Source organism: Punica granatum, chromosome 3 (genome assembly GCF_007655135.1).
Source record: "Punica granatum isolate Tunisia-2019 chromosome 3, ASM765513v2, whole genome shotgun sequence".
Classification (NCBI taxonomy): domain Eukaryota; kingdom Viridiplantae; phylum Streptophyta; class Magnoliopsida; order Myrtales; family Lythraceae; genus Punica; species Punica granatum.
This window is the reverse complement of record NC_045129.1, coordinates 36158179-36174795: the sequence shown is the minus strand read 5'-3', so window position 1 is coordinate 36174795 and position 16617 is coordinate 36158179. Positions and strand designations below refer to the sequence as shown.

The 16617-nt window shown below is 37.2% G+C and overlaps 2 protein-coding genes across 3 annotated transcripts; one reads left to right on the top strand and one right to left on the bottom strand.

The window, feature by feature from the left end:
• Nucleotides 1-1552: 1552 nt before the first annotated feature.
• LOC116199937 (protein PLASTID REDOX INSENSITIVE 2, chloroplastic-like) lies at nucleotides 1553-3477 on the top strand. 2 transcript variants are annotated; one of them, XM_031530528.1, is made up of 3 exons: nucleotides 1553-1909; nucleotides 2014-2112; nucleotides 3160-3477. In XM_031530528.1, the coding sequence occupies exons 1-3, from the start codon at nucleotides 1661-1663 to the stop codon at nucleotides 3304-3306; spliced, it is 495 nt and encodes a 164-aa protein (XP_031386388.1). In that variant the 5' UTR covers nucleotides 1553-1660; the 3' UTR covers nucleotides 3307-3477. The 2 variants fall into 2 exon arrangements, with proteins under 2 accessions (XP_031386388.1, XP_031386387.1); XM_031530527.1 differs by having other exon boundaries at nucleotides 1554-1909; nucleotides 3109-3477.
• Nucleotides 3340-5085, bottom strand: LOC116199941. The gene is made up of 3 exons (XM_031530532.1): nucleotides 4589-5085; nucleotides 4218-4366; nucleotides 3340-3694 (listed from the first exon to the last, which is right to left on the bottom strand). The coding sequence occupies exons 1-3, from the start codon at nucleotides 4875-4877 to the stop codon at nucleotides 3599-3601; spliced, it is 534 nt and encodes a 177-aa protein (XP_031386392.1). The 5' UTR covers nucleotides 4878-5085; the 3' UTR covers nucleotides 3340-3598.
• Between the last annotated feature and the right edge of the window lie 11532 nt (nucleotides 5086-16617).

Here is a 16617-nt window from a genome sequence, read left to right as displayed (position 1 = left end):
TAAGTACCCCACAAATGTTCCACCACCGCCTCACAGGACACTCCCATCCAGCTTATGAAAACGGACAACCCACCGCAGGACATACATACATATATATATGTGTGTATATGTATACACTTAGACTTATGGGACGTACATATCCAAAAGTTCACTAGAAGAGGAAACGATTCATGGCTCTTCAGCAGATCTCTCGCTTGTGTGATGAGGTCGAGGAGCTCGGCTCCATCTACCTCAAAGCCTCCGAGGAGATGGAAAACCTGAAAGACACCAAGAGACAGGTCAAGGGGGAGCTCAAGAAGGCAAGAGATGAGCTCGAGGACCTGAAGACGTCGAACGCCAGCAGCGCCAATCTGCCGGTGACCTCATTGTCTGATCGGAAGCTGATGAAGGCCGATATGAAGACGGCGATAAGTGAGCTGGAGCACCAGCTGGGCCTGCTGGAGGCGGGGCTGGTCCAGCTCGAGAAAAAGAAGGAGCGTGTGTTCGGAAGGCGGGAGGACCTCAAGGTGCGCATGGTGAGGAAGGTCGTTGAGGTGCATTCCGGGAAGGAAGGCCAGCCCGTCTCAATCACAGGGGCCAGGGATGTGACCATGGTGGGGAAGATGATCGAGTGGGTCCCGGTTGAGCCAAGGGCTTGCAGGGTCTCGGTTCCGGTGAGCAGGCAGGAGGTGGAAGAGATTAGGGAGGAAGCGGAGCGGCTGAATATAAAAGTTGAATTTCCAGAGGGACTTGCAGGAGGCAACCGGAGCAAAGCCAAATGAGTTGGGTGGTTGTTACATAGAATGCCAAACTCCTTGTTCGGTTCAGCTTCTATATATGCACTTGCCTACTTTAGGAAAGTTTTCTGTTGATCTTTTAATAATCTTTTAGGATGAAGTAAATTTGTTTTGTTTTCCTATTAACTCGTGATATTGTCACGTAATATATCCATTACATATAAAACTTTATGTGTGTTTAAAGGAGGTACATACTACCGAGCCAACCACTAGCCACTTTTTTTTCATCGAACCCGGATATGTAGCTGTCTAATTGGTCCAACTAATCTAGTTGAAATCGGGTCAGCTCATTGAGGAATAAAGATCACTCATATTGTGATTTTTTTTTTCCGTTCACAAGATTTGAACTAGATTAATTGACACTCCTTAGGCTTTCGAATTTTAGGGTGCACACAGAAAAAGTGAATGTTGAAAAATTGATAATTTGCAATTTTCGTCTAATTGGCTCAAGTGAAATATTTATTTTTTTCAAAAAATATGGAAAGAAATGGAACTAATAAAGTGTTGATTGAGTAAGTGGTAAGCAATTTGAACCCACGTAAGGAGGAGAATACAAATTCGAGTGCCAGAAAACACACTTGTTGAGAGGGATATAAACGTTAATCCTCGATCTTTTAAAATTGTCGGAGTAATATTTTTCATAATTTTTTAGAAAAAGAAAAAAAAGAAATAAATGGATATTAATTGAGCCCAACGATTGAGTAGATTTGAAAAGCCAGGCCCATTAAAATGTTTTCAAATGGTCTTTCTATTTATGGGCTGATATTGGGCGAAACTCTTTTTCATTGGCCCAAATTTATTATGAACTTCCTCTCTCTCTCTCTCTCTCTCTCCCTCCTCCGACAGAACTTCCGGCCAACTGAGGCCAACTCACGCCACGCAGAATGGCCGTTGTCCCCTCTATTCCCCTGTTCTTCGCAACTGCAGCTCTTCCTGCTCCAGCCAAAAGAACCGCCTTTGAGGCCCGACGGTGTACACCGCTCAGCCGACTTCCCGTCTTGTCATTTCCTTCTCACCCCTCCGACTCTAGGCGCGTCTCCGACACCTACACCTCCGCGAGAACTTCTCTCAGGGCCGCAGCAGCTGCCCAGAAATATGTCTACCCCGACCCAATCCCCGAATTTGCTGAAACAGTAAGCTTTCTGCCATGAACTGCAGTTCGAACTGTAAGGGTGCCATTGTTGATCATTTTTTTTTTTAATTATGTGGTGTTCGGGTACAATGTTCTTTGGAGCAGGAAACCGAGAAGTTCAAGACTGAGCTCTGGAGGAAGCTCTATGGAGAGATTGAGACATTTGGGGACGATCTCGATGCAGTCGTAGATATATGCTCCCAGGTCAGTTCTTCTTAGAATCTTCTGAACAATCGATTATGGCCCTTTTCAGCACTGAATGGATTATGAGGTTCTTCAGTTCATCAATAGTCTTCACTTACTTAGCAGTCTCTGTTGTTACTGAGATTTATTTCTCAAGCAAGTTTTGTGCTTTGGTCGGTGGAACACTGTTGAATATGAGCATAAGATATTCGATCAAATGCGTCATCTAAAATAGGAACCAGTTTTTTCTTTTTTATTGGTGAGGTCACGTTGATTTTGAAATTTGCTCAGTCAACTCTTGTCCCGAGTGGTACCTGAGTTGAGCTCATCGTACGTCATTCTACATTTTATAATGGCACATTCAAGGAAGGTCCAAAACCAATTCGAGAATATGTAAACTGAAAGGTAATTCTTGTTTAAAAAGTTAATCTTACGTCAATGTATTGCTCGGGTGAAATCTGAGCTTATGGTTATGGTGGGTTGTAAGAAGTGTAAATCTGGACATTTGAATCGTATGCTATTAATGTTTCTGATCCTAATGAGTTGAACAAATAATCTTGTGCTCGCAATTTTTTGGACCTCACCGAATATGACAAGGGCTATATATTTGGGTTCGTTGCATAAAATGGCATCCTGTTTGAATAGCGTCGTTATCATATTCTCCCTTCCTTGGCTTTAAATGAAAACGGTAATGATGTACCGTACTTTGTTTCCTTTCAGCTGCTTTTCATATATCATGTGAACTTAGCTGTTATTTTTTGGAAGTGCTCAGTGATGAGGCAGGATTGATCCCAAAATTGCTCAATAATTGAGACCTAAAATCTGACCTGACGATAACAAGTTAAGCATTATTTTGCAGACAGAATCCATCCTTACTTTTGGCCAATGTTTGGCCATCGCTGGCAGTGTCTTTAGCCATGATGATTTATGAGATTGAAACCTTTTTTCTTTTTCCACTTGAAGCAATCCAGATTTTCACTGATGCTTACTGGCTTTTTATTCGCTGTCGAAATTCAGATATTTAGTGAGTTCTTGCATGACGAATATGGAGGACTCGGGACTTTACAGGTGGAGCCTTTCACGGATATGATGGTTGCTCTCAAGGATGAGAATCTACCTGGAGCAGCTTTTGCCGCGCGAGCGGCGCTCTTGTGGGCTCAAAACTACGTGGATCGAGACTGGGAATCTTGGAACGCTGCAAGAACGGCGAAATAGCTAGTAATTCGTGTTGATATTTAATCTGGTATCTTTTATCATTAAATGAGTTCCTCATCCATTTATCTGTTGTAAACAACTGTACAGAGGTCTTATATCACCTAAAAGATTAGAAATAGAGGGACTTCATATAACAACATTCTCTTATTTCTATCTTCTTTCTCCGCTAAAGTAGTAGCTTCAAAGCCTCGGTGATTTTCTTATCTTTGAGGGAGTGCTTCTGCTTCAGTTACGGGGCCATCATTGACTCATCTTTCATGGCCTGCTCTGTGTCTCTCAGCTCAGACCAGTCTCAGCTTGCAACTTCAGCGATGCTGTGTAAGCTGGGGCGCCACGACTTTGGCCTCACTGCTACTGAGTTGATGGACAACGTTCCGCCTCCGGTCCTCTGCAGATTTTTCAAAATTCAGAGTGAATGTTCTACATCCTTGGCTTGACTTCTAAGATAAATCAACAGAGCACAATTCATATATGATGTAGCACACACGAATATAAATTTTTACCACCTACCTCATTTCTCATTCTTAGCAAAAAGAGTTTTAAGTCTTACATTGAGCATTGGATGCCAAGAACGTAGACGGGTTGGTCGGATGATGAACTGGTTTTCAGAAATCATGTTTCAAGAAATAAAGACGTTTTCCTTTTACTGCTTGACACCTAACCTTACTTTATTTCTAAAGGCTGTTTGCGGCTTATGTATGGTCTTGTCCGATGGAGGCATAGTTTCCTCAAAAGGGTTTCAAAAATTATCCCCCTTTCATGGAAGGACCACAGAGATGCTTATGCTTTGTGCTACACTATACAGGCTGTTAAATATAGGAGACCTACTAGCGAATAGATACCTCGTCTCTTTTCCTTTTTCCAAACAATAGATTGAATTATTGAAGAGAAATGGTTACACTGACAGATACCTGGTTGCTCTTCTCTCGGTCAGAAGCATCTGGTCTTGTCTGACTACTTGTCTCCTCCTCATGTGATGAATTCTCAGCTGATTGCTGGTGTGAGTGTTGCTGCTGCTTCATCTTCGCATGCCTTTTGGCTCTCAAAACCTTCATAACCTCTAATATCATGACCAAAAAAAATCAACTCAGATGAGAAAGATCAAAGATCTTTAATAGAAACTTGTTTGGAATCAAAAGACGGAAGATTATGATGATAGCTTGAGAGTATCTAGTGGCGCTAAATTTTCCGTCATGATATATCGGTGCAAGATATCCGTTACTGATGGCCGGAAGAACCCGTCCAGAAGTCCCGAACTCCAGAAGTGAATGGTGCATAATACCTTGAGAGGTGATGAGGCGGTAGGCGTGCCCGAGGGTGAGGGTTTCGCTCGGGCGCAGCAGCTTGACTTGGGTGAACCGGACTTTGTCATGGTCGTCACTGGGATGCTGCTTACCGTTGCTGTCTTCTCCTCCCGGGTTGGTTGGCAACGGGATGATGAGTGCGACATAGTGGCCCGGGTTTGTCCTTATGACCTCGCTCGCAGTCACTGGCCAGTAGAGCCGCTCGATCCTCCCGCAAGGGTGTTGTATCACCAGAGCTGCAGCATCTATAGCCTGACAGTTTCCCATCTTCGTCTCTCGACTTCTCGGAGCGGTAAGAAGAAGAATGAATGAGGGGAACAGAGAGGAGGAGGAGGAGGAGGAGAGGGGAGAGAGAGAGAGAGGGGAGGGAGGGAAGCAGCAGTCTCTTTCTATACAGCACAGTATTGAAGGGTGAAGAAGCTAAAACTGATGTGTTGAGGCAACACAAGCAAAGGCCGTGCATCACTTCCCAACTAACTCCCTCTTCTCTTCTTATGGCATGCGTTATCATGGAGAAAGAATTTTTTTTTAAAAAAAAAAACCCTTAAAATGGTGGAAAAATACATTAGTTTTTTTAGCATTATTCAGGGGGTGTATGTGTCAGCAGGGCACCGTCCTTGGATTAAAAAAAATTATTAGGATTTCTAAGTACAAAAATCTCCTTGTAAGCCGTCTGGATAGTCCATATGTAACTACGACTGGTTTGATCTGTCACTTTTTGTTCTGTGATAGGTGCGACACGTTCACCCCACTGTTGTGTCGACACTGTGTAATGAAATCTTCGTGCATATGCATCGCCTAACAGGACTTTAGGGAAGATTATCGAGTGGCTTTGATAAGATTAAAGTCATTCATGGAACGTATGAGTATGTTATGTTTTGCGATCGCTACATCGTCTTCTCTAGGTTTCTTTTGTAGGGATTCATTAAGCATTCATATTCCTGCTCCATGTCAAAAACTTTGAGATCATCACGTTCACATGACTCGGTCACGTTCGCTTTATGTTATCAATTCAGTCTATTATGGAAGCCTTTATGAGAGTGTATATATTTCTGAAGGTCTCGAAACATTTCTTTTTGAACAGGGCATGGACTTGACTGCAATTAAATGGAGATACAATGCAAAATGGAGACTGATTGATTAATTATTTATTCGAAATTCAAAGAGCTTGAGAGATGCATTTTGGATGGAGAAGGGCAGCCTACCACCACCTTATCTAAGGCGGCCACCCCCTCTTTGTTTCTTTGGCCTTTTCTTCCCTATTTGCCTTGACATCATTATTGCTGCCTCCAGAGATTGGAAAGAATGGAATCAATTGATTGCTCATTATTGAAAAATAGAAATTTCCAACAATTTGATTCGATGACTTTTTCATCATAGCTAGAGTTTTCCTTTCATAAAACGCGAGAAGGTAACAGTCACTTTATTGATGCAATACATTTCTTAGACCGTTGGATTTTAATAATTAATGAACTAAAATAATTGACTGATCATTTAAAGACGTAAAATGTGATTGCACCATACAATGATATATTGAATGATAGAATCTCCCATAAAATGTTAAAAAATTTATGGCGTAATCACTTTAATATGGTTACTAGGAAGAAGACTGCCCGAGCTGCGGGTCTTCAAAAAAGGTTCTCAATTAACAATATTTTCATTTGATCAAAATGCGAAAATGATGTTTTTAATGTTGGAAATTATAAAATATTAATAAATTAATATCGCGTAACTTATGTTAAATTGATGTAACACTTAAAAGTTGAAATTATTTTAGTTTAATGAACATACAGACGTAGAGAAAAAAAAAAGAGAAACTTAATTAAATGATATGATAAGAAAAATATTAAAAGGCAAACGTTTATATGAAATATTAAAAATAATGATTATACAGTATCTATATATGGAATGGAGAGAATTATATGTGTTAGAGTTTTAATTAATTTTATAAAATTCAAAATACTAATTCTCATTTTGTAGATATATAACTGTGACATATCTATTTGTATTACACATAGACTAACATCATATTTATTAGCACATAATTCTAGCCAAATCCTCTGCGTTAAGTATCTCATATTTTTTATATGTTACTATTATAGTTTTGTCCTTACTGCAATATATTTCATTTGCTCTCATTAACTTTTTGACACGTACTATTAGGCTATGATGTTATGACCTTATTTTACATATATATAGTGAATGAATGGTTTAATAATAATAACTTTTTGCTTAAACAGAAAAAGAAAAGATTGATGAAAGAATTGAGGAATCGGTTGGAACCGAAGACATCCTAATGGAAAAATATTCTAACACAATAGCACTACTTCACCACTATTGTTCCACAAATATATATAGATAAAGATTACGTATGATATCATTTTGAGAAAAAAAATGCGCGTGAATATTAAAAAGGTATTGTACTCTACTTTTGTAGAGTGTGACCTGTTTTAGTTATTTAATATAATGATAGTTAAAAGATATTAATTTTGAATTTTTTTGGCGGATGTAAGAAGAAAATAAAAGAAGGGACAAAGTTTGTGGGTAAATTTGAAAACGAAGAAAAGAGATGTTAAAATGAAAAATGAAAAGGACACGTGTCATAAAGATATGAAATAGGAAAACAACAGTTTTAATTGTATTAATTAATAATTAATTCTGCACATTCAGAATAATTGGTAGTAAATTACTTAAATTTTTAATAGATTTAAATTACTAAATCAAGTAAGTAAAGTACACAAAGTTGGATGCAAATTACACAACTTTTGAAGTAAGCTATACAAATTTTAAAGTAATTGATTCATATTTCAAAGAAATCTGATTAACCTTTAGTAAAATACTTAATTGACCTAAATTTTTAATAATTTAGTTAATTGTTTTTTTTGTGATTGCACCATTAAATCTCCATCTAAAACACATGCAGAAAAATAAACTAATATTAGAACTTGGGAAATTTATGTGGAAATTCCTCCTTAACGGGGAATTAGTTATAATATCCAAATTTCCTTCAGTTTTTCGCTAGAATGGACAACAGCTTACTAGGTATAAATTAAATCTTAAGTGGACCCAATTGGTCTATTTATGATATGTATATTTATGATGTAAATTAATAATGAATTACTATGATTTTTTTCGATTATGAAGGAAGCTAATGGACTTAATATAATGAAGTAAAAATACTAATAGTTAATTAATGTGTATGAAAAAAATAAAGAGATATAAATAATTCTTTCATAAATATTAAATTTAAAATATTTTAATTATCATAAAAGTACGTGTATTTATGCGTTGCATCCTTTTTTTATTAATGATTTTATTTTGGTTGATGCAATGCGAAGTCAACGGAAAATATTGAACAGACCAGAGGAGCTGTTCCATTGTCTTCCCTTCCCGCCCTTTACTGTGTCCCCATCGGTATCACCCCCTTTTCCCATCGCCTTTCTTCTTAAGTTAACCTTAAAGTTTCAAATGACAAAACAAAAACAAACCATACAAGATTGAAAATAATTAGCTTCCGGTGCAATCATCAATAAGAAGTTAGCTCGAGTGGTAAGAGAGAGTATGTTCATCTGCTTAACGTTTCGAGTTCAAACTTTATTGGCAGGCAGTGGGAAGTAATTCCAATGGATGCTTGACGTAAATGATCTCGTTGAGCTGGTCCGAAGAGAAATTAGGCTGGACTTAAAGTTTAGGAAACCCTTGAACTTAGGTCGAGAAGGTGCATTATTATCTAATCCTGAATTGTTTTAGCTTCTACTTTCCCCTATCTCAAGATAAAATGATTTTTTTTACGTGAATCCTGGTATTGAAAAATTCGATTGGACCTCGACTAATCCAGTAAAGCCGGGTCGGCCTATTAATGGATAAAACTCTCCCGACGTGAATTTTCTGTATTCACAAAAACTCTAATCCTAAATCTTATTTAAGTAGAACAAACGCGGAACTACTTCAACCAACGTAGATTTGTGATAAAATGATTTTTCTTCCCCATTTAGAGGAGGGTTGGTCAGAATCTTTGACCCCCGAAAATCAGGGGAAATTTCCTTCTTAGGCATATGAACTTATGCCCATATGTTTGAATATTTCTGCTCACATGGTTTGCGATAAATGAGTGTGTTGTGGGGATGGGCCTGGTCATGGCCATGTGCGGTGTTGGAATTTGCAACGGCTCGGGCATTAAATGATGAAATGGACTCGTATCTTGTACCTTCCTCCAACCTCAGCTCTTATGGAATGGACTATGAAAGTGGTTTCACAGCCACTAGTCCTAGAGACACATACAAAAAGAAGGGCGCACTCGAAGAAAGTCCGTGACGGTGGCCACCCCCTAACTAGTCGAATCAATGCGCTTTCAGGTCACATCTCAAGAAAAAGGAGCGATCATTCGATCAACTTAATCTTAGTATTATCATAATTATCAATCATCGAGTCGTACCAATATTTTCTTTTGAAAAATTCTAACATGAGTTACTAAATAATGTCATATCGTGTGAAATATACTTTTTTTTCCACCTTTTAAGTATTAAAACTTACATTTTAACCTTGTTATTTTTTCAATCTTATTACAATATCATCGGATCACATTCCAAAATAATCAAATAAGTTTGATTGATGATGTGTCGCATGTATACGCTAACACGTGTCACAATTATTACCCGATCCTTTAGTTATTCCTACTCAAACCACAACAAATTCAACCCGACTTTTTTTTAGCCGAATGTTTTTTTTTAAGAAAACCAGTTTAACATGAAGCCGTTCATAATTAAATTGGTTCGGATTTATCGATCTGATTCGTAAACTTAATTTAAACATTTAGTTATTGTTATGAAACAACATCGTTGGCCATGGTATCCATCATCGCTAGAGAATATAAAGACGGACTTAGGTTTTCATTGGGAGAATTACAGCCAAATGAAACAATATATAATCAAGTGAATGAATTTAGTCAACTTATGATTAAATTTCATGAATGATTTATGTACAGCCATGCTCCTACGCGCTAAAGATAACCATTGGTGATTGTCTTCTTGTGAAGCAGTTGGACAAAGATCGGAGTTCGACGAACACAGCATGGCGGAACGCTAATTTATGATACGACAACGAGATTGTAGAAAGGAAACGAAATTGTTGCAATAAGACTCAACATATTTTAAAGATGATCAAAGCCGTCATCGATGGCGGCTACCGGTGAACGAACGACTACTTTTTTTTTTAGTTGTCCAAAAAAAAAGGGAAAAATAACTTTTGTAATTTAACTTTTAAAAAATATGAAAGGTTAGTTTTTTATGGGGATCACTATCTCTAAAATTATGGAATTAAAGAATTAAATTAAATTTACGAAAATAGGTAAAAAAATGCGATTATTCTAACCGTCATTTACGTCTAACCGTACAATAACTCATTGTTATCCTTTTATTTAGATTTGTTTAAGCAAATTACAGAATTGGTTAAGGCCAATATATAAATATGCAAACTCATTAGTTTTTCATCAAGGTCCTCTTCTCTTATGTTTTTGTTTTTATTCTTAAATAAATTTATAGCACGAATGAGCTCTCTCAGACATAACAATTAGCTTGAACCAATATGAAGAAACACAATAAAAGTTAGTTTTATTCCAAATACTTGTTTATATTAGATGGTCGTCATCATTACTACATTAATCAACAATTGAGATTATAAACAAGACAAGAATATGAGGGTCGTCTTAGGCAAGTCATTCAATCAACCAAAATCAGTATTGCTCGAAGTATTTAACAATTACTCATTGTTATTCCATTATTTAGATTTACTTAAGTGAATTATAGAATTGGTCTAGGGCAATATATAAATATATGAATTTATTAGTTTTTCATCATGGCCTTCTTCACTTATACTTTTATTTTTAATCCTAAAGAAATTTATATCCCTAACAATATTTATAGCACAAATGGGCTATGCCAGACATTACATTTTGCTTGTGCCAGTATAAATAAACAAAATAAAAGTTGGTTATATTCCAAATATTTGTTTCCATCAACTGGTCATCATCATTGTTGCATTCATCAACAACCGAGACTGTAAATAAGAATATAATATGAACGTCGGCCTTTGCAAGTCATTCCATCGACCAAAATCATTATTGCTCAAAGTCTTTGACAATTACTCTTTGTTATCCCTTTAGCTAGATTTGCTTAAGCGAATTATAGAATTGACTTAGACCAATATATAAATATATTAACTTATCGATTTTTTATCAGGGTCTTCTTCACTAATGCTTTTGTTTTCTCTCATAAAGAAATTTATATTCCAAAAACTATTTATAGCACAAATGAGTTCTAGCAGACAAGATAATTAATTTGAACCAATAATACAAAACAGTTTTAGAAAGAAAAATGGACTCAATTAACGAATGAAATATCCTGGGAAAATATCAACTTTATGGAATAACATAAGAAATTTATCGTTGCCAAAAAGAAAAACTGATTGAAGGCCGGGAAAAAAATGAGAAAGATCAACATAGCCGGCCTCCGACGAACTCTCTAAGAATACTACGGGAAGTCTTGAGCCATGGTGCGGTTTGACGAAGTGAAGCAAAACATGTTAATAGGAATTGGCCATTATAATCGAAACTAGTTTCCAGTCGCAATGGTGGATTGTCCGACGGGGGACTCTTTTCATATTGAAAGCAATGTGAGATTGATGAGGGAGTTGAAGTTTCAGTTTTGGTGAACAAAATTTTCAAATAGATACAAAGAAATGATCAGTTGTTTATGGAAACAATTTGATGATCGAAAAGGCCGAAACCTCCGTATCAACTGCTAGATAATGATCGAACATGGTAATCCAAATTGAAAATGATAGAATGAACCAATGAAAAACCGAAGAATGTGGTTAAAAATAATAGAATAAATCAATGAAAAACCAAACAAACCAATTGAATAAATAAGACTAAATCGAATTTGTAAAAAACCAAACTATCGGTTCGGTATTAGTCTTATTAGTTAGGGTCGGGTTTTGTCCATTACGTGATTACATTTTGTCTCGCGTGTGGACAAGTGTGACAGTGTGATTGGGCCATGTGTCGGACAAGTACAAATTGTTGTGAGCAAAAACCGCTAAATGAAAACTTAAATGACTACAATTTGAGAGGCAAGATATATAATTTATGAATGGTTAAAATTTTATGTTAAAATTAATATCTCACTATAAGATATTATTTAAAATCCCATGGTACAAGCTATATTTTCTTTTTCTGCTAGCTCGGTATGACCACGGGACATATGTACAGACAAAAGTAATAAAGATCTGCATAATCATAACTAAGTCAGAAAACACGTAACCAGGGTCTTATTTTCTCACGAGCAATTTAATTAAGGGACTGTTGTTGATGACGATACCAATTACCGGGGTGTGGCTTCCAAGTTCTTCCCATTTAATTACCATGTCCTTTACTATTTTTCCGAAAGATAGGCTGCAATTGGATCATCCCATCTCTAGTTGTCGGTCACGTCTCGGAAAACGAAATGATCTACCTCTCCCTCTGTCTTCAGCCAAACCTTCCTCTTCACTTTTTTTTTTTTTTTAATTTTCAAAATTATTTTTTTAAAATTAAATAATATAACGACACGTGTCACTGTTAATGCCTAGTCAATCAATACCGTTAGAATTTAAAAAAAATTAACAGGGTACTAGATTTAAGACTAAAATGAAATGTCTTATTTTTTTGTGCTATTTCTGAGAGGTCGTGCTAGAATTGAGAATTTGAGCAAACGTCGTGCTTTTTACGTAATTAGCCCTTTTTCTAAATTCACTCCATTCCGTCGACTTGTGCACTAGCACGGACATAGCAACGACCATACTAACATGGGGATTTAATTCTGAGCACGGCGAACTCTCTCAGCCGGCGTAACCGACCAAATTGGTGCCGAGGACAAAAGTGCTAAAGGCCTGCACTTCTGACAATGGCTGAAGTCCCGTAGACAACAACTGAAAAGCCCACCAAACGCGCCCATAGAAATGTTGGAGAGCCCGTCAGGTGGGCCTGAAGCTCGGCCCATTAAGATCGATCCTCTCGTTCGACCGTTAAATTGGCCTTAAGTTAGGCCCGTTGAATAATTTTTAATTGCAACTAATCTTATCAAAAAATTACATACATTATGCATAAATATTCCTTAATATATTTATTTATTTTAGTATTGATATTAATGTGATTGGATATTATTTTTTATCTTAAATAAATAAATCAAGATTATGAAATATTAGGTAAATAATAAAATCTTTTCGAAAAGTTTCAAATATATATATTGTTATGTCGATATTTTATCAAGACATATTCCACAAAATTTAAAATTGCAATTGGATAAAAATTCTCAAACCATTACCAATAGATTAACGGGTTCCCACAGGGAGTCCCTTTTTTACCCGTTAATTGACCCTTAATCTTTAAAAAAGAACTTGATAAAGCAGCCACAACAATTTTGTATTTCATTAGTTTTAGGCATAACAACACCAATCTAAATTAAAATGAGTCCCAAAATTGAGAAAGATGGCATAGTGCATTGTCACAAATTCCCCCTTATCAACCAAGATATTATAAATTTAATTTTCATTGTAAGACTATATGCGCTCCTTTATTGTCGATTATAATTTTTGTTTCAAGTAAGCTATCGTTTGCTCACCAAACTCTCTGCAGTGCATAGTCCACTAAATCAAACTATTTTTATTAGAAAAAGAAAAATGAGAATACGTAACCCTATTATACGGTAGACTCGGCTTGTTATTATCATCATCATTATTGTAATTTGTGCAAGTTTAAATAATCTATGTACTTCATCTAATTTCCCCAATTGCTCATTATTAAAACATAGAGAGAGATGCATGGAAGAGCTAGCTGGCAGCTAATAAGAGGAAGCAATGGAACTCTGAGACGACTTTTTTGTTCTTCCCAGTTAATGACTGTCTGTGACCCATATATAAGTGTCACTTTCGTACGTAGGTGGCAACAACACCAATTTATCAAATCATACTTTTGTTGCCTTTCGTGAATCATATGGCAACAACTTAATAATGTGCGTCCACCTGATGCGGCAAGATATATGTATCTAATCTTCGCGACCTGCATCAGTCCGATGTGTTCTTCCGTTGCACAAGCCAGTGAAGACCCTACTCCCGACCTTGACAGGTACATCGTGTACATATGAAAGGATCCCAATACAATAATTTTGTGGACAAAAGCGCATTCTGACTAACATAAAGAATGGGATGATGATGAAGAAAGCGTATCGCATTAATGGTTGCCTTAATATTATTGTTGTTGTTGTTGATGATGTTGTTGTTGTTTTTTTTTTCTTGTAAATCTGGAGGATTCATTTATAACGTGTAAAAATTACATGACAAGAGTATAAGTTAAAAATACTCAAAAAACAAAGATTACAATATAAAATTAATCAGATCCTCCCAAACATACTACACAAAAAAAATTAAGGTGAAAAGCAAGGGTAGTAGCCATTCGAGATTCCGATCAAAACCCTCTACCATCACATATGAACTCTGGTAGACTAGGGTTCTCAAACCATCTATCCATGTAGAACTCAACCATATATTATCGAGGTTTTGATAGCTCAATATCAGATAAACGCAGGGGGTCTTGAGCTGTATTCGTGTGCCAGGAGCTCTTCACAAAACGGTCCCAATAGGTAGAATCAAAGCAAAAGGCTGGGGAGGGTTGTTGACTAATTCGACAAGCCGGGAAAGACACTAGGCTGACGACCAATTCGACGGGCCGAGAAAGGCAGTTGACCAAGCTAGTAGGGTCAAACCAATAACCACTGAGAAATCTTGATCGATTCAAACCAATGGCCACTTTAGTAGTCAAACAAAGAATAGCTTAGCAGTTTCGGTCAGTATAGATCAATGACAGTGCCGAGAAAGATGCCAGGCTGCCTAACAAACCAGCTTCTGCCACTCCACTCTATAACATGATAGACAAAAACAACCGGGTAGGCTAGAGGAGTCCTAAGCTAACACACCAGAAACAAAAGCAGTCAAATCATAGGACTGGAATAAAGGAGCAGTGGTCCAAATCTAATTGAGGGAACAATTCCTTAACGCAAAGGGGGGAGAAGCACTGCTGGTGGAGCGGTAAGCCGAAGACGAAGAAGCCGTCCCATTTATATTGATGATAGAGGTACCGATAGCTAAAGTCGGTATCCGAATGGGGAAGAAATGAGGGGGCAGTTGGAACAAAGAGGACCTGCAAGGGGTAGGCCAAGTCGAGTCCAAGCGGACAAGAGTTGAGCTGGCTCAGTTAGGAAGCGATATGGCCTCTGTCGCCGCAACCGCCGACCACGAGTTGAAGAGGGAGAAGGGATGACCATCGAAGGGGAACGGAAGACAATCTCCAACACAACATGCTGGGAAAAGAACGAAGACGATGTGGAGGAGGGTCGTTACGACTTACAGGACACCCTCTAACACCTCCTCCGCCTCAGCTTGGAGCTATCGACAGCCAATAATGGGTGGCAATAAGGCTAACGTGATGCTGCGATCGGGATTGAAGAACCTTCCATGGGTGTCGTTGTGGAAGAGCCCTCTAGGAGTGTCCTCGCGAAGGTCAAAAAGTGAGCCTAACAAGATCCTCGACTGGAGCTGAGGATGGAGACCCGCCATTGCTATGGCCGCAAGCTCGCCATAGGTGGCGCATCGTGACCTTTGTGAGATTTAGTTGACAACCAACACACGGAACACACCGTGACCTACAGCTGAGGCGATGAACGGTGGCGGCCCTACCTAAACCGTGCCATCATGTCCGAGGGATAGGAAGAGTGAGGACAAGAATGGAAAAAGGGAGAAGCCATTGGGAACGAAGACAACCGGTAGATAGAGGGCAGCTCGGCTCCTCGCTCTCGGTGGCTGTGCCACCAGACGCACTCGCCCGGAGCTGGACACACCGATGAGGTGGACTAAGTTAGGGTTCTAGTTCTTTGCACAAGGACGGATAGGGTTCCGGTTCTGTGTTGTTCTATTATTATTGTTATACAGTTTTAACTTAGAAAGCCTGGATCTTCTCATAATTTTGTTATTCACTTTAATATAATAAGATCGACGTAGAACCTTAACAAGGACGTTTGCCATTACCCATTTCTCCTTATAACATGGCAGAGCATTTTCATATTATATTGTTTATGTTTCAATTTCGAGTAATAAAAATTTTAAGAATTAGTAAGAAATTATCCTTTATTATAATATAATCTCTATTCCAAATATTTATAAGCAATATAAACTTGAATTTAATGGGATAGGGGATACTTTCGTAATTTTAATATAATTTTCAGGATATTTGTATAGACTTGAAAATCAAATTTACGTGACATTAAGACTATCACATAAGTGTTTACTTTTAGTATACTGGATATAGCTCAATATATTACCTTGACATGGTTTTATATATGGAGTAAAATCTCTGACTCTGTCCCCAAAAATACCATATATATATATATATATACACCAAGGGAAATAGCCTAAAAAATCAATTATTTTCTTGAAATTTCTGATCTACCAATTTATTAAATTTTAGCTTAAAAAATCTCAACGTTTTCTTTAGTTTCCTTGATCTATCAATCTGTTAATTGGGTCATCAAAACTGCTAATGTAGTCATTAATGGTGCTAATATGACAGATGGTTACCTACGGATGGTTTGCCATAATCTTGTTAACCTAAAAAATCAGAGTTTGCTTTATTTCCTAATCTGTGAATATATCAATAACTTTTCTCTCATTTACTAAAATATCAATAACTTTAAAAAATTACGTAGTTTGCTTATGTTCCATCATCTACCAAAATATGACTTCTTTAAAGAATTACATTTACAAAAATATGGCTTCTTTGAATGATAAGTTTGAATATGAACTTATATATATATATATATATGTAGATTTGAATGTTAAAAGAATTTTTAACAGAAAAGGTGTTAGAATAGATACATGTTTGTCATTTGCAAATCAAAAGGATATTTATTTCTATTGCTAC